The 18,541-nt window shown below is 32.3% G+C and overlaps 1 protein-coding gene across 1 annotated transcript; it reads right to left on the bottom strand.

Moving 5' to 3' along the window:
- Positions 1 to 1,240: 1,240 nt before the first annotated feature.
- On the bottom strand, positions 1,241 to 18,489 carry LOC114338165 (double-strand break repair protein MRE11). Its single transcript, XM_028288747.2, has 3 exons — positions 17,950 to 18,489; positions 13,823 to 14,301; positions 1,241 to 2,679 (listed from the first exon to the last, which is right to left on the bottom strand). Exons 1-3 carry the CDS (start codon positions 18,380 to 18,382, stop codon positions 1,594 to 1,596), a joined length of 1,998 nt encoding a protein of 665 aa, XP_028144548.1. The 5' UTR covers positions 18,383 to 18,489; the 3' UTR covers positions 1,241 to 1,593.
- Positions 18,490 to 18,541: the final 52 nt, after the last annotated feature.

Consider the following 18,541-nt stretch of genomic DNA (forward strand, 5'->3'; position numbering starts at 1 on the left):
AAAAATCCCGAAACAGGTCGATTTTTATTTTTAAGTTATGATATTGTGGCATATATGGTATACTAGTGACGTCATCCGTCTGGGCGTGATGACGTAATCGATGATTTTTTTAAATGAAAATAGGGATCGTGTGGTAGCTCATTTGAAAGGTTCTTCAATTCTCTATTCAATAATGTAAACATTTACATAATTATTTATACAGTGTGTCCTTCTACTTCTTTTTTTGTCAAATAATTTAATTTAATAAAAAATTTTTGGACACCCTGTATAAATAATTATGTAAGTGTTTATATTACTGAATAGAGAATTGAAGAACCTTTTAAATGAGATAGCACACGACCCCTATTCTCATTTAAAAAATCATCGATTACGTCATCACGTCCAGATGGATGACGTCACTAGTATACCATATATGCCACAATATCATAACTTAAAAATAAAAATCGACCTGTTTCGGGATTTTTCATTAAAGTCGCCGGTTTACGAAATAACGAATTTATTCCTTTCATTTGCACCATACTGTCGGTGGAAAATAGTGTAGCGCACGCTTGATTAGCAAATAAAAAACAAAGGGGTTTTCGATATTGTATTGCAAAAAACTCTTCGGGATTTCATCAATCGATGTTTAAAGAATATCTACCTACCTTGGCAACATTCAAATTTTCAGTTTTTCACCTAGTTTTTGAGGGTTAAAAATGGCCGATTTCGCAATTTTTCAATTTTTAATCGCTTATATGTCAAAAACTATCATATTTAGAGAAAAGTCACTAAAGAGCTTTCCTGTTTGGAATGATCCAAAAAACCTAAAAAACTTTTTTTCCATGCAAAAAAAAATAATTTTAGGAAAAAAACAAAAAAAAAAACGTTTAAAAAACTTTTGAGCACCTTTTGGTCCTGGCAACATGCAAATTTGTTAAAAGGAGTCCTTTTTGAGTAAGATTGTGCAAAAAATCCAAATTAGAATATTTTTCCTAGCGGATGCGCAGTGGCTTTCTGGACTAAATGGTATGTTAACTTTTCTGGTTCCCAATGCTTCACATACTGCCAAGTTCAGATTATCTTCTAGTTTTTTCCATGCTATTTCTATGTTATCTTCCTCATAATTTCTTACATAATTTCATATATGTAAATGCCTTAATTGTACACCCCATTTTGTGACAAATAAATGGGTTTAAAAAGCTATTTGATTTTTTGAATTCTCCTAAAGTTGCCCTAATCACAATAATATTAATAACAAGCATTTTACTTAAATATAAGGTTTATTAAACTAGAGAATACTTTTGTATTAAAAGATTTACTGACTGTTATAACAAAATCTTAAACAGTAAAACAAAATCTTCTCAAAAACAAAATATTAAACGTAATTCTAAAAAACGTGAATCTAACAAAAACGTAACAGTAACCAAAGGTCTTAAAAACCATGAACATATTAGTTTTTCTTAGCTCAGAAGTAGCTCTTAAACAATAACAGAAATGTAACTGTACAAAAAGTGACTCTAACAGAAACGTAACAGTAACAAAGGGTCTTATAAATAATTATTAATGTATTAATTTTTATTAGCTCCTCTCCGTGCCCCCCTAAAAGTAGCTCCTTTACCTTTTGCCTTTGCGTCCTCTCCCGCCGCCTCCAAATAAACCATATTTATTACTATTACTGTTGTCTCCAGTTACCTGGGCGTCATTATCTCCAGACGATCCTGCTCCTCTACCTCTTCGTCCTCTCGGAGCACCACCTCTTGCTTTCGTAGGCTGTTTTTTTGTGGGCTGTTTTTTATTTGTGGCGACTTCGTTATCACTGTTACTGAAATTGTCATTATTACTGTCGTCTTCAGTTATCTGGGTGTCATTATCTCGAGACGGCCCTGCTCCTCTACCTCGTCGCCCTCTCGGACCACCTCTTGCTTTTGTAGTCTGTTTTTTATTTGTGGCGACTTCGTTATCACTGTTATCATCTTCGATAGAGCCATCATCCTCATCATCATTATCCTCACTAGCCTTCTTCTTCTTCTTTCTTTTTGGGTCACCCAAAACTCTATTTACAAAAGCAAGAGAGTCTGCTTCCATACTATCCCTTATCGCTGCGATGGCAGCCAGAGTGTCTTCAACTTCAGGAAGATCCAGTTCGAGTTTTGTCATCATCTCTTTAATAACATTGTCTTTTAAGTCGGCTATTGCGTTAGTATCATTCGAGTCTATAAATCTCTTTACACCTTCATTTAATATATTTAACGGAAATAAACCTAGAACTTTATGTTCCGTAAAATAGTCCGAAACCATATCTTCAACTCGATCGACTAATACTGGCCCTTCCAAAATCTCATCGGCTCCTTGATTTTGATTGAGTCTCCTTCGTGTAGAACATTCTTTAATTAACTGGAATTTGATCATATTATCTGAATTTGCTACTCTATCTGCATACATCTGTCCAAATCTGATAGAATTGAAGACAACATCCTCATCTTTGTATTTGACAATTAATCTGATCAACGGCTTTTCGCTAACTTTTTTAGTATGCTTTAAGTTCTTAGCTTCTTGTATCATTTCGTCTACTTTGGCACCTACAACTTGCATAGCTTGTTCACTCAATGATTTTTTGTCAATAACCAATAGCTCTTCATTACTTAGATTCATTTCTGCATATTTAAAAGGCCTAACCGTTTGTAGTTCCACTGGTTCCATCTAAAAACAAGCGAGTATAAGAGTTAAATATTAATAAGAAACAGGCAGGATTCCAAAACAGTTATATACAGAGTCCAATATACAGGGTGTGCAGAAACTCTAACGACAAAAAGAACTAGAGTTCTTTGAAGATGGTGTCTTAGTTAGAAAAACCAAAATTGGTAAGCATATTTATTTTACCAGAGGTACGCATATTTACTCACAAAAGTGAGGTACGCATAGTTATTTACAAAAGTGAGCTGTTCACATTAGGGTGGGTCGGTTCTCTAGTTTTTTTATGCCTGTAGTGAAGAAAGTTGCCAAATGGTCTAGAATGAATATTGATATTTTTATTTTTGTTTATTTTAATATTTAGCCCCCCCCCCCCGGCCGACCCCTAAAAGAATAAAAATTTAATTCTTACATCAATGAAGCCTGATGCTTCAAACGACTAAAAATAGCTTCAAAGGCACTAAAAACATACTTATTTAATTTAAACAACCTTAAACCCCACCGCCAGATAAGTTTGTCCAGGTCCAGAACGATCCCTAATACCCCTAAGCACTCTGCGCCCACACTGCCTACATTTGACTGCAATAGACCGAACTGGGTTATCGAGTAGAAAAGGAGCAATGGTCGCTAGTGCAGTTCTTGAAGATATTGGATTGATATCCAAAAATGACAAGTCTATGTAATAAATGACGATCTAAATTAGGTCGACAAAGAAAAAGGCAACGACTTGATTTACAAAAATTTACAAAATTGATGAAAATGATTTACAAAATTTATTGATTTACAAAAAAAAACATAAAGGATGATGCTAGTCTTCAAGCTCTCTATTTTGATGGTCGCAAAGATCAAACCATTCACATTAAAAAACAGGGAGAATCGTCATCTAGAAAAACCACTGTCGAAGAACATAAAGTTTTATTGAAGGAACCTGGTAGCGACTATATAGGGCACGTAACACCTCAAGATGGTACTGCAAAGACCACAGATTCAATGATTTTAACTATTAATTAAGAAAATTAGGTGTCAATTAGCGAGTTGACTGCTGTTGGCTGCGATGTACTGTCGTTAGCACTGGGCCCCACCGGTGGTGTAATAAATTCGATGGAATTGCGAGTGCGTCATAAACGACCCATGCAATGACCAATATGTTAGCTACATACAAACGAATTGCCACTGCGACATTTGGTTAGATATTTGGACGGAAATACCACAGGACCTCTTTCATTCTGGTGTTATCGGCAAACTTATTGAAACTTATGAGCGATTACCTATGCTGTGGTGTGCTACGAAAAATTGAAAGTTGAGTGGCCAGAAGTAAATCTAAAAGAACTAAGCAGCAATCAAAAACATTTATACCAGATGTGCACTGCCATATCTACCGAAAACTGTCCAAATAATTTAGCAAATAACCCTCCTGGCAAGTTATCTCATGCGAGATGGCTAATTACGGCGAATCGTACCTTGAGGCCTTACATTGCAGTAAAGAATCCGCCGGCTAGTTTGAAAATTTTAACAGAGTATATTCTACGAGTATATGCTAAGGTCTGGTTTCTAATAAAAACTGTACTAGTGTGTACATTTGGAACTCTTCACCTTTGGAAGCTAATGGAATATTCCAGATATTTAAGTGACGAACTAAAAGCTGTAGTTGACCCTGAGATCCAACGAAAAGGCTTTTATGGCCATCCTGAAAATATTTTACTAATGATGATCTTTGACTCACATAATCATATAAGAAAATTAGGATACAAAAGGATATTAAAGTGCAGATCGAAAGCGAAATAAAATCTTACTAATGAAGTAAAAACCTCACATGTAGGTAGGTGGTATATAATTTATTAAAAATTTTTTTCTAAAAATGATCCAAGATGGATAAAATCACAAACGTTTTCGGACCAATCAGTCCATCATCAGGTGGTAGAAACCTAAAATAAGCAAACCACTGTATTAAAAAAGCCAAGATGAAATTTGACTGTCTGAAAGTTAGGAAAATTACAACATGTGGTTACTTACTTCAGATCCAAAGTAGTTGGAACTAGCTACATATTTAGGTCAAAAGACCTTAATGTAATAATAATTATGCCATTTAGGCTACAAAAATGTCGACAATAAGTCGATGTCACAAGAAATTAAATTGCAACGGTATTACAAAGTGGTCTTCATCTTGGCCTCAAACTGACAGACTAAAATATGATATTGAAAGGATATTGACAAGACCTTCTAGGGAATTTTATGTGTATGTAGTTATATTGTATTTTAGAAATGCAAAAAATATAAAAAATATTTTTACTTAACTGAATGAATTTAATTAGATATTAAATAAATGAGTAAGAATAAACAATTTAAATTAATAATCACATGAAATTATTTATGAAAATTTCATGGCGGTGAAAGCGAAAATTTTGCCAACAGGTAATGACGTCACTTGGTAAAAAGAAGAACAAAAAGAAAGAAAAATATCCTGAAGAAAAATAAAAAGAAAATTATTAGATAATAATTATAGATTATAATTAGATTATAATTATTATCTAATAATTTTCTTTTTATTTTTCTTCAGGATATTTTTCTTTCTTTTTGTTCTTCTTTTTACCAAGTGACGTCATTACCTGTTGGCAAAATTTTCGCTTTCACCGCCATGAAATTTTCATAAATAATTTCATGTGATTATTAATTTAAATTGTTTATTCTTACTCATTTATTTAATATCTAATTAAATTCATTCAGTTAAGTAAAAATATTTTTTATATTTTTTGCATTTCTAAAATACAATATAACTACATACACATAAAATTCCCTAGAAGGTCTTGTCAATATCCTTTCAATGTCATATTTTAGTCTGTCAGTTTGAGGCCAAGATGAAGACCACTTTGTAATACCGTTGCAATTTAATTTCTTGTGACATCGACTTATTGTCGACATTTTTGTAGCCTAAATGGCATAATTATTATTACATTAAGGTCTTTTGACCTAAATATGTAGCTAGTTCCAACTACTTTGGATCTGAAGTAAGTAACCACATGTTGTAATTTTCCTAACTTTCAGACAGTCAAATTTCATCTTGGCTTTTTTAATACAGTGGTTTGCTTATTTTAGGTTTCTACCACCTGATGATGGACTGATTGGTCCGAAAACGTTTGTGATTTTATCCATCTTGGATCATTTTAGAAAAAAAATTTTAATAAATTATATACCACCTACCTACATGTGAGGTTTTTACTTCATTAGTAAGTTTTTATTATGGTATACAGCCAATGAGAGGAATCTTTTCCTTTATATTTTAAATAAAATCTTATAAATTTAAATAACACTACGAGAAAATTGGAAATTCCCAAGTTCAATAATTTTGAAGCGGAATCCTAGATTGATTGAATAAATTGGCAAGAGTGTAGATAATCGGAGCCGATAATGAAGAAAAATCTGGCTGATGAAGACATTCAAGAATTTATTAGCTAACCTGGTAACTATCCAAAAGGAGATTTATGGAAGTTACCCTGCCATACACAGGCTGGTGAAATCAGACTATGAAGTAGGAAATTAAAAATTGCTCAGATGGTTGGGTGGATGGGTGGGCAGGGATGGAACTCAATTGCAGCTACCTCTCCGAGGTGAGTTCTAGGTTATTTTGTATATTTTAATCCACAAAATAAGCGAAGAGCTGCTCCTAAGTGTAACATAAATTACTTCATTGTTTTTAGCCTAAAGCTTGTCACGCACAGGGAGCTATAAATAGTATAATAGGTATACATATATTATATCATATCGCTCACTATAGTAACACACACCGGGTTGACATCCTATCGTAGTGACAAAAAAAAACAAAACAAAAAACAAAAAAAAAACTAAAATAAAATACAAAAAAGAATGCATTTATTTTAATATTAAGATTAATATTTTTATTTGTAAAATGTATACACTATGTGTTCTTGATAAACATTAAGTAATATAATATATTTATATTTATTAACATAGTATGAACATTAGCTGTAATGAGTAGGTAAATAAGAAGTAAAAAATTGTAATAATATTATAATAACCAAGTTTCACTAATTGGCAATATCTTTAATACATTTACTTTTGATTGAGACTGGCTGAATGACCATAGTCCAAGCCAAAAAAGAAAAATAAAAAAAAACACACAGACACGGAAGTATTAGTACCATGTATGCAGGGTCACTCATTACTATAGAGAGCGATATGATATATAATATATATAGCTCCGCTTGCGTAACAAGCTTTAAGGGCTGGCGGGGGGCCTAAATATATCTAAAAATTAAAAATATTTTTTTAGGTAATAAGAGAACCATATTGCATTATTTCATAGTACAGGGAAATTTATTTGTTGATTTAATTTTTTTTGGTTTTTGAGGGGGCTGGCGGGGGGCTCAAACAGTGACGAAAAAATTTTTAAAAAATTTGTACACGATAATTTTATCAATAGCAACTTTTTAAACTACAGGCGTCTTGAAATTTAAAAAAAAGTACAAAAACGACTCACCCTAGTTCACATGCCTGATGAGAAAATTATTTGATCAATGTGTTCTCCCAGTGTTAACATATGGAGCAGAAACACTTTCATTAACAGAAGCATCGGCTGCCAAACTGAGATTCACACAGAAGAATGGAGCAATGTATGTCAAGAATAACAACAGGCCATCAAGACAAGCACCAAGATGACGGACATCATCGAAAGAATGATCGAATCAGACTAACATGGAGATTTTTATTTATTTATTTATTTATACTGCACATTTACAGCAATGATGCCAATTATAAATGCACAGTTGGTCAATACAACGCAATAAGAACATACAATAATTTATACAATACAACAAAACAAATACACGTTAAAACAATAAATAAGGGTATCACAGTTTATGTAGCATAGTACTCTTTTTCATATTATATAGGTCAAGGTCTTCACTCATGATAAAATCGTTCATTGCCATTAAGCAGCCTGCCATGGGGGAGTTCGCATATTCTGGAGTTATTTTAAATAAAGTGTGTCTACATCTAAGTCTTTGGTCTGGTACATTAAAATTTATAAATGAAAGAATCGTAGGAGAATCTATGATTTGATAAACTATATTAAATATGAAAATGATTTGGGCATTTCTACATCTTTCGCTCAATAACACAGTGTCAAAAAGCATTCTCTGCAAGTTATAGGAAACCTTAAAAGGACAAATCCCAAATTTCCTCAGATATAAAGACCCCAAAAACTTCTTCTGAATCCTCTCTATCATATCACCATGTGATATGGTGGAGGGACTCCACATGGTACAACAATATTCGAGTTTTGACCTCACATATGCATTAAAAAGCTTAATTGTAGTGTCACAATAAAATTCTTTACTGGATCTTAGGATAAAGCCTAACTGTCTATAGCAATCATTAGTTAGTTTGAGAATGTGCTCATTAAAGGAGAAGTTGCTAGTGAATAACACCCCTAGATCTCTGATTTTTGTTAACCTTTCAAGTTTTACTTCGTTAATAAAATAATCTGTTCTTATGATTTCTCGCTTTCTAGAAAAAGTCAATAGTTTACATTTTGACTCATTTAAGTTCAAATCATTATTTTTACAGAATGTGTATATACCTCGAATATCTTGTTGTAAATTAATAGTCATGTTCGTTCTTTATTGTAAGAAATAATTTTAAATCGTCTGCAAATAGAAGAAACTTGGCAAATTTTATATAATCGGTGATGTCATTTATGAACATAACAAAAAGTAAAGGCCCAAGGATGGAACCTTGCGGTACACCTGACCTGGTTATAAAACTGTCTGAGTAGCAGTGCCCAAATTTGACTACATTAGTACGGTTGGTAAGGTAAGATTCAAAAAATTTTATAAGCTTGTCAGAAAGTGCATATGACCTCAGTTTTTTTAATAGTACTGAATGATTTACTCTATCAAAGAATTTTGCTAAATCAGTAAAGATAACATCAACTTGAGAATTATTTATGGACGAAGCAATATAGTGACTGAAAATGCACAGATTTGTTCTAGTTGATTTTTTGTTTATGAAACCATGTTGTTCTTCCATTAAAGTTTTTGAAACATGAGTATACAGTCTATTGTACATAATTTTTTCCAAGAATTTTGAAAGAGAAGGCAATACTGTTATAGGACGATGATTTGATATTAAACTCGTATTTCCAGATTTGTGGATAGGAGTTATTCTACCTGCCTTAAGCGCATCCGGAAACGTGCTTGTCTCTAAACATTTATTAAATATCATTTGTAGGGGATGTAACAGAACTTCTGAATAATAATATGCCTTAAACAGGTAAGAAGGAATCCCATCCACACCTATAGCTGCACTACTTTTTAAAGACTTAATTGCAATATTGATTTCTTCTAGAGTTATACAATCAACACATAATTGTTCAAGTCCATATTCCTTGTAGGAGTCTGTTATTATTAAATTAGTGTTAGAATGTATAGATTCAAAATAATGTGCAAACGCATTTGCTATATCACTTTCAGATTCGTAACATTCATCTTCATGTTTATATTTATATGCAAGTGTTGAATTTGATCTGTTCCCTTTTAGGTATTGCCAAAACTCTTTAGGACTATTATTTATATTACCTTCAATATTTTGAATATATTCTCTATAACATTTTTTAATAAGTTTTTTAACATCTTTCCTAACTTCATAAAACTTTTGTAAATATGTTATCTTTTTTTTGTTTTCTTAAAAAATTTATTTTTTAATTTGATTTTTTTTTTATTTTTTTAATTAATTCTTTTGAATACCAAAAAGGATATTTCCTTGATTGGCTTACCTTCTTATGTGGAATACATTGATCTAGTATATGATAAAGAGTATTATAAAATTGATTGACACATATTTCTGGGTTATTTGAATTTGAATTGATACATTCTTGCCAATTAGTGTTGTATATCAGATAATGCAGTTGAATATATAGTTGAGGAAATGAAGCATTTTGGCTCGCAATTTTTTCGTCCAGCATGGATTTACTTGAAATTTTCACAGAAGGTAGGGAATAGTCCAAGGATCATTTTCTATATTATGCTGCTGTACGCTAAAACCTTATGGGTGGTTGCCACCCCATCTCGGGGGCGGTTGCCACCCCATCTCGGGGGCGGGAATTTTTTATTACATTTTAACTATGTAAATCGATGTAAAAAGTGATTATAAGAAAAAAATATTTTTTACATTTTCTTCGTAAAACTAATATTTTTCGAGTTAATCGCGCTTGAAAGTAACAGTTTTTCGATGAAAAAATCGACTTTTTTAGAGGGTTTTTTGAGAATACCTCGAAAAATATGCATTTAATCAAAAAAACTGTAGATATCAAAATTGTATCTTTTAGTAACACAAACCAAATTATTTTTCTGTAATATCGCTAAGACCAATAAAAACCGAGATACGGCATGTTAAAAGTTAGCTTTTTTCGTCAAATGCATAATTTGAAATATTCAAAGTAAAATAACGGAAAAGCATTTTTCGAGGAAAACTTAAATAATCTTTTTTCAAGTATACAGTTAGGTCTTACAAAAAAAATAATAAAAAGTTTCTAGTCTGTAAAGTAAGCGACTTATGATCAAAAAAAGGTCGGTACCTGCTTTTCTCTATGAAAAAATCAGTGAAAACAACCCCCTAACTACCCTCCTGATTAAAAATTGGTCTTCACCTTTCTGTAATTCCTTTTATATTTGTATTATCAATACACCCAAGAAGTTTGACCTATTTAAAAGGCCTAATTTTAGAAAAATTGGAGTTTAAAGAAAAATTAATTTTTTGGAATTTCCCATTTTTTACCTTTTACTTCAAAATATCTCCGAAAATACTGGAGATACGAAAAAAATGATAGATTACCAAATTGTAGCTTCTTTAATAACTAAAATTCCCTTGTGCATAGATTTTCATTATAGTGAACAGTTAGCGAGATATAGCTGTTTAAAACCTCTATTTACGAGCAAACACCCCCTTATTCGAGCCCCATAAACCCACCCTAATTAAAAACTGAAGGATCTTACGGAATTTAGTTTACACATTCTTATTACTCTTCAAAAATCCTACAAAGTCATTTTAGAAAAATCTTTTCACCGCCAAAAATGAAGGACCTATGTTTATAAAACGAATTTTTTTTTTCGAAAAATTCGGATAGTCCACTTATGGATAATTTTCAATGTATGTATAATAACCACAGAACCGGTTCGTATACTGGAAGATGACTAAAACTATTTGTATTTGTACATATTTGTAAATTCGTATTTTTGTGTAAATAAATGTTTCTGTAATTCTTACATTCTACTTTTTTTTCCGTATAGACCTATTAAAATATCTACTTATAAAAACTGTAAGTTATTAAGGGTGGTTTTTAAGGGTTGAAATATTGTGATATTATACCCTAAAGTATAAAGCAATCATTATTTAACCAATCAAAACCAAATTTTACCCATATTAAAGTATACAATGTTTTTATATAATTTTTGACAATAAGGGGTTGTTTACACCCCTAAAAATAATCAACGCCCTTAAGCATGATATAGAATATGAAGTACAGGGCGAGATGATCCTAATCCCAAATTTTTGTGTAAATCGATGCAAGCCGAAGTTATTCTTTTAAGATAAGTAAATTTTTTATATATAGCTCCAACAAGGGTGGTTTTAAGGGTTGAAATATTATGATAGTATATCTTAAAGCATAAAACATTCATTATTTACCTAATAAGAACCAAATGTTGACAATATTAAAGTTTAAAATGTTATTTTATAATTTTTTACAACTAGGGGTAGTTTTCACCCTTACACAACCAAAAGCGTACAACGGCTCAATATAGAAAATGAACTAGAGGGTGTAATGAGCCTAATCCCAAATTTTTGTACAAATCGTTGCTGGACGAAAAAATTGCGAGGTTTTGTCATTTTTTCAGCTTCATTTCCTTGACTAATAGTTACCTTTTTTGAAATTATATGTTGGTGGTGGTGCAAAGTTTGTGTCATTTACAATAGTTTGATTTGGCGTTTTGAAACTAATGTCAATTTCTAAAGGAGGATGATAACGATCAATATTCACAAGTGAAGTATCTGACTCGATAACATTTGTTTCAGTTAAATTTGTTAAAACTAAATCTAATGTAGAATTCAGATGATTTTTAACATTATTAATTGAGTATAAATCATATTCATTGATTAGTGATTCAATAATTTTACCTTTGGGTGTTGCATTTAAGAAATCAAAAGTACTTCCATTTATTTCATGAACGTTGAAATCACCAATTATGTACATATTTTCTGAGAGAAACTTATCACCTTCCTCCAGGCTTTCTAAGAATGATTCATAAACTGAGATATTAGACCCTGACCTAATATATACACAGCCCATTGTAAATATCACACTTTTAACAGTAAACTTCACAAAAACCCATTGAAAGTCCAAGTTATTATTACAACCCAACAAGACTGGTCTGTATTTCTTCTCTGCAGCAATGAGAACGCCTCCACCTCTTTGGGCCCCTGCTAGTTCGAATTTTTTATCATTTCGAAATAAAACGTATCTATCATCCAGTAGCTCTTGGTCATATATAGAGTTGTTAAGCCACGTTTCCGTGAGACAAATAGTATCCAAATTATTTGATAAAACATTTTCATGTAAAATTTGAGTTTTTGATCGTAGTCCTCGAACGTTTTGATAAAAAATATTTAGTTTTATTTGATATGATTTCAGAGGTACTTAATGAAGTCATCTCCTACTTCGTCGTTTGATTCATCAAAAAATTTTCTGATCTCTGTTCGGGTGTTTTAGCAAAGTTAAATCTACGAAAAATTACCCCGGGTGGCCAGTAATTTTCATTACTCATCTTGGTGTACAATTAGAAGGGTGCACCAATTTTGAATGATGAATATTTCCCAACATTATTCAATTTTTCTACAGTGAATGTAAAACCTTTATTATCGTCTTCCAGCCATTTCTGCCACATTTCTGATGTTGCATCTTTATTTCGAATTTTGCCAATATAAAACCAAGCGGTTTTAGGAGTTGCTACCCCTGCCAGGAGTCCATTTGACCTATCTGTTTGAGCTGTACTGACTTTTGTCTTTCGATTTTTCCGTCTTTTACGAACATCTGACCAATTTTCTTCATTATTTGTTTGAATAATCGCGTCATTATTATTTTCAGCACCAACGTCCAAATGTTCTATATTTCCATTTGAATTCGGGTTTATTGTTGTGCATCCACCTTGTTTATTTTGTTGGCCTTGAACTGCATTTGACAATTCTTTGTTTTCTTTTGGTTGTTCAAATACATTTTTCTTTATTAATGGTTGGGTTGTACAAGTGCGGTTGTTTTCGAGGTTGATGTTTCGTCTTGCGCAGTTTGAATGTTTGGATTGCAGACTGAGGCTGGTCTTGCCGTTTTTATCGTTGTTGTCTATGGTTTTTCTATAATTTTTTTGGGATTTCCTATTTGAATTCTCGTTCACTTCACTTTTTTTGGGATCTGATTTATGTTTTTCGTTTTCCATACACCTAATTTTATCCAACAATAACTGATTATTTATTTGTAGTATATTGTTTTTATCTTGGACTTCAACAACAAGTTTCAAATACCTGTTTTCGGTCTCTAATGAGTCTTTTTGTAGCTTAAACACTTCGACATTCAGTACAGACGAGCCATTGCAGCACTTCACTTTATTTTCACTTATTACTTGTACATTACTTAGTCTTTTTAAACAACTTTTGTGAAATATTCCATAACAGTTGATGCAAACGCTCACTGCCGGATCTTTTGTTATACAACACTTCATTTTTGAACTAATATCAGGCGGACCATCTTTCGGTGTTTGTTCATCGCCCGCCCTCTTGAATATATAATACTGCTGAGATGGGTAGGACATCGAAATAGCTAGAATGCCAGATGTAAGAAGGCTAAATAAAAACTGGATGGAAGAGGCATAAGATAGACAGAGTTGGAAATACGAGAAAGACGCCTATGTTCAACAATGGAAGGTGACGGAATGACAGTAGAACTAAAAGGCAGTAGATGAACAAATCAGAATAAGCACAGTGGAAGTGGTGGAACGACAAAGAAAATGAAAGAACATAAAAGCTGCAAAAGCTGTGAATGGAATAACAAATAAAAATTAAAATAATGCAGGTTCAATAACATACTTACTTTAAAGTTAGTTTCATGAATTTTCAATATTCCTACTTTTTTAGTAACTGATTCGCCTTCAATTAAAGAAGTAGCAACTGAACTGCCTGGTTGAGATATAAAAACATCATTAAGTTTCCTCTCTGGCTCTATTCTACAATCGTGTTCATGTCCCCAAATTACTAGATTTAAAAAATCTGGAAGACAATCATCAGGTATAAAATTCTTTGATCCTCTTGTGGCTCGGTTCTGATGCCAAACCAGCAAATGAAACCAATCGTCTTTGTCCTTTGGGGACAACATTTCTACTTTTTGGTCTATAAACAATCTTCCTAATCTTTCATCTCTAATATGGGAAAGTCCATACAGAGCTAATTTAGATTTTCCTTTCTGGAGTAGAATAGGAGTTATGTCTACTTTATCTAAGTTTTCCCATCTGCCAAAGTAATTAACAAGTCCAGAAGTTGATATTATATCTAGAGCTGATATATGTTTCTTGCCTGAAATAGTAATTAATAAAAATAAAGAGTAATAAGAAATATTATAACACATATAAGTAATAATTTTTTATTTTATTTATTTATTTAACCTCCTTTAATACACGAAATAATTGTTATTACATTAAAAGAGTGCTTACTACTGCTAAAAACTCATTCCTATATTAAGTACTAAACCTAAACAGAATAGAACAAGTAAAAACAAGTAAAAAAAAACACTACAAATACATCTAGACAAATAAATACATCTAAATACAAATAAATACATCTAAATAAAATTTTACGACAACAACTTTTGTAGACTAGAAATTTTTTTCAGAAGCAACTTTTATTTGTTTCACAGAAGAAGTTAAAAAGTTTATATCACAGTTAATTATCATATGGTTACATTCTTCTAACATCTTATTTATGGGTGAACAATCAGTCTTATTAGTTGAGAACAGTCGTTTGTTATTAATTCTTAAATGTGTTTTTGGAACATGAAATTTAATATTATTTATAAAAAAGCAATCTTTATATTTAATGTGATTTACAACATAGTATATAAAAAGGGCTGAATGAAAATGTCTTCTATTATCCAGTCGCTGAACTTTAAAACAAGTTAGCATAGCATTATAGGAAATCATGTAGGGATAGATACCAAACTTTCTGACATAAAGAAACCTCAAGAATCGTTTTTGAACCTTTTCAATCAGATCAACATTGAATTCGGCTTGTGGTGCCCATATAATAGAGGCATACTCCAAGTGAGGTCTTACCAGTATAATGATATTAGAGTTTCAGTTCTTTTAAAAAATTTTGAATTACGAATTATGAAGCCAAGAGTTCTGTATGCCTTTCCAATGATGATCCGATAATGTTCACTAAATCTCAAATTTTGCTGAAACATTACTCCAAGATCTTTGCAAGTGTTCTTTCTTCCAAGTACAGTGTTAGAAATTTTGTATTGGTTCTCCACGTATTGTGTTTTTCGAGTGATAGTAAAAACATGACATTTAGAAGTGTTTAGAAACATTTTGTTGTCATCAAACCATTGACTTACTGAGTTCAGATCACATTGCAGCATTTCAGAGTCCTGTAGAGTTGAAATTTCTCGAAAAATCTTAAAATCATCTGCAAATAGCAGGCTTGTCGAAAACTTCACACAGTGAGGCAAATCATTAATAAATATAGCGAACAGAAGAGGACCCAAGTTGCTACCTTGTGGTACCCCTGATGTCGACATAAATGGCTTAGATAAACTGTTCCCTACTTTGACTTGATTTAACCTATCAGAAAGGTATGACCTCAGAAACATACATGCTTCTGAATCAATGTTAATCTGTGTTAATCATAATGCGTTATCTAATAATGTTATTAGTGTATTTAAATGTTTAAATGCATTCATTTTTTCGAATCCTGAGAAACTAATAAATGTTCAGAACACTTGAACACTGCTGATGAGACTTTACCACCAAATACGACTCAAAATCCTGAACTACCAAAACGAAAGTCAATATCCAATCATAAATTTGTAATAAAGGAAAGGAATTCAAGAGTGGGCCGTAAATATAGTTGAGGTTGCTACGAAAAAAAGAAATTGGGTGAGATTCCACGAAGTAATATATCGAAAGTTACCACATTTTGTAATGATTGTATTGGAAAACCGTCAATGTGTCTTTGTTGTTGTCTCAGGGAATACTAGAAAGTAGGTGTACCCCTACAAGCTGATACTACAGTATTTCTCATGATCATCTTTCAGTGCGTCACAGTTTTTCGATTTCTTTCTAACTCATTAAATTGTATGTGACAGAAAAAAAGGCACGTCAGTGATTACATTTCGTCGGTGACATTTTTATAACATTTATTCTAGTTATTCTAGTTGTCGATAGATGGCGCCATAATAAAAAAATAATTTTTTTTTAATTAGATAATAATATTACAAATATAATCTGTATAATTTATAAGACTATCACCACAATCAAAGAAAATACCATTTTATAAATGCAAGAAACACATTTGATTGGTTTTTATTCCAAATTGAAAATAAAATGTGATAACTGTCAGATTTAACTAAAATGTCATGTTAGAATAAATGTCATAAATGTGTATTATCACGGACTTACCCTTTTTCCTATCATTTGTTAAGCACTGAAAAATGATCATGAAAAGGACAATACCTGGTACACTGATTGGCTCAAAAACATTGGAAGGTGTGGGAGCCGGCATAGTAGGGACAAATCCAGGAATACATTTCCCGGTAAGTCTATCAAAAGATGTCACAATTTTCCAGGGAGAAATATCAGCAATCCATCACTGTGTGGAAGAAATAGAAAGCCAGGAGAAAACTTTCCGTTCAGTTGCCATCTTCACAGATAGTCAGGCAGTGCTTAAGGCACTCAATTCTAAGCTAGTATAGTGTGTACCCTAAATAAACTAGGATACTGTAGCCAGGTTATGGTAGTCTGGGTACCGGGGCACGAGGGTCACAAGGGCAATAAGAAAGCAGATGAAATGGGCAAACAAGGCTCATCAATGCCATTCGTTGCACCCAAACCCTTCTGATGCGTTGCAAAGACAGTAACAGGAACGGCTTCAAAAAAGTGGGTAGCTCACAAAGCTTTGGAATGGTGGAGAAATTCACCAGGACAAAGGCAGGCGAAACAGTTCATTACAAAACATTCACCAAAATTTACGGCTGACCTAATAAGCAAAGACATGAAAACAGTCAAAGACATAGTAGGTCTGCTAACAAGGCACTGTAAGCTGATAGGCACTTAAAGCTGATGGGATTGTCAGATTCAAATTCAAAATATCTTTTATTAAAAAAATTGTAAACAATACACTTATAGCAAATTGTCACAATTGAATAATAAGTGTCTAATATACATACAAAATTACAATTACAACTACTATGAGTTAAAAGTTAAAATGTGTGATTTAAAAACTCATACACAGAATATGGTTCTAAATCCAATAAAATGCTTTTTATTTCAGTTCTAAATATATTAAAATTCTGTTGCAATTTAATTCTAACAGGTAATTTGTTAAAAAATTTTATACACGAATATGTACGTCCTCTCTCTGTTGCGACTAGCCTATGTATAGGAAAATTGAGCCCTACATACCTAGTGGGTATGCTGTGTTTTGGCTCAGAATGTGTAAACCTATCCCTATTCTTGAACAGGAACAGTAAACACTCATATATAAAACCCTGCCACTGTTAATAATCCTAACTCCTTAAATTCTCCCCTACAGGTCCTTCAAGCTTTTATCTTGAGCATTGTTCTTATTGCTCTCTTCTGAGCAATGGATACTCTATCAACATCAGATGATAACAGTCTATTCGCATTCACAGCACATTATATGTCAGTGTGACAGTCTGGCAAATGTGTGGTTTTTTGCATTATGAGAAGAAAATCTAGAGGCAAATAGCTACACGGAAGGTTCAGTCTCGAAGCTATTAAACTTTTTAAAAAGGGTCAGCTAGAGAATGTTATCTAGGAGGACCACAATAGATCTGAAAAGGTCACAGTGGAATAGGCCACCTCTTTAAATCCATCGATCTAATAATCTAATGTCTTTCATATCATACGATTTCGACAGCCGTTTCGTACACGGCCCCTTCTAACATAAATCAGCATTAAAAAAAGATTTTTAAAAAATATTTACCTGTAGGATCATCATGATTGCCATGTATAGAAAATACAGGAAGAGAAACATTCAAATTTGGATCTTCATAATTAACGGTCTCATTTGCATGTTGGGTAAAATTTTGCGAAGGATTCGATAAAAATTCTATGGATACAGGCCTATCTCCCAAGCAATATTTTTTCATGAGCTCCAAGCATTTTTGGATGCAATATGGACTAGGTTGTGCGTGGTGAAACAAATCACCACCTAACAGAATAAAATCTACTTCATTTTTAACGGCATGCTGAAGTATTTCTTCGAAAGTATCGAATGTATCATGTCCTCTTACCGGGTTTTCTTCTGCGTAACCCAAATGTATATCCGTTGCTACTAATATTTTAAACACATCATCATCAGATATGTTATTTTGACTACTATCCTGATCCTGGGTACTCATTACGTATGAGCCCATGGGTTTTTCTTAATTAATCTTTTTAATTTCCTTGAATAAAATCAAAACGCAAATATAAAAAATAAAAATACACAAATTTGACACTTGACTTGACCTTGACACAAACAAAACCGCGAAAAGAAACGTCAAATGTCATAGCTTCAATTTCTTTCTTCTTTC

This window comes from Diabrotica virgifera, chromosome 6 (assembly GCF_917563875.1).
Source record: "Diabrotica virgifera virgifera chromosome 6, PGI_DIABVI_V3a".
Taxonomy (NCBI): Eukaryota; Metazoa; Arthropoda; class Insecta; order Coleoptera; family Chrysomelidae; genus Diabrotica; species Diabrotica virgifera.

Excerpts from the sequence above, each read along its gene's own strand:
- LOC114338165 (XM_028288747.2), bottom strand. The coding sequence starts at position 18,382 with ATGGGCTCATACGTAATGAGTACCCAGGATCAGGATAGTAGTCAAAAT. Across the intron at positions 14,302-17,949 it reads CAATCATGATGATCCTACAG|GCAAGAAACATATATCAGCT; the intron begins GTAAATATTTTT and ends TTACTATTTCAG. Across the intron at positions 2,680-13,822 it reads TTCATGAAACTAACTTTAAA|ATGGAACCAGTGGAACTACA; the intron begins GTAAGTATGTTA and ends GCTTGTTTTTAG.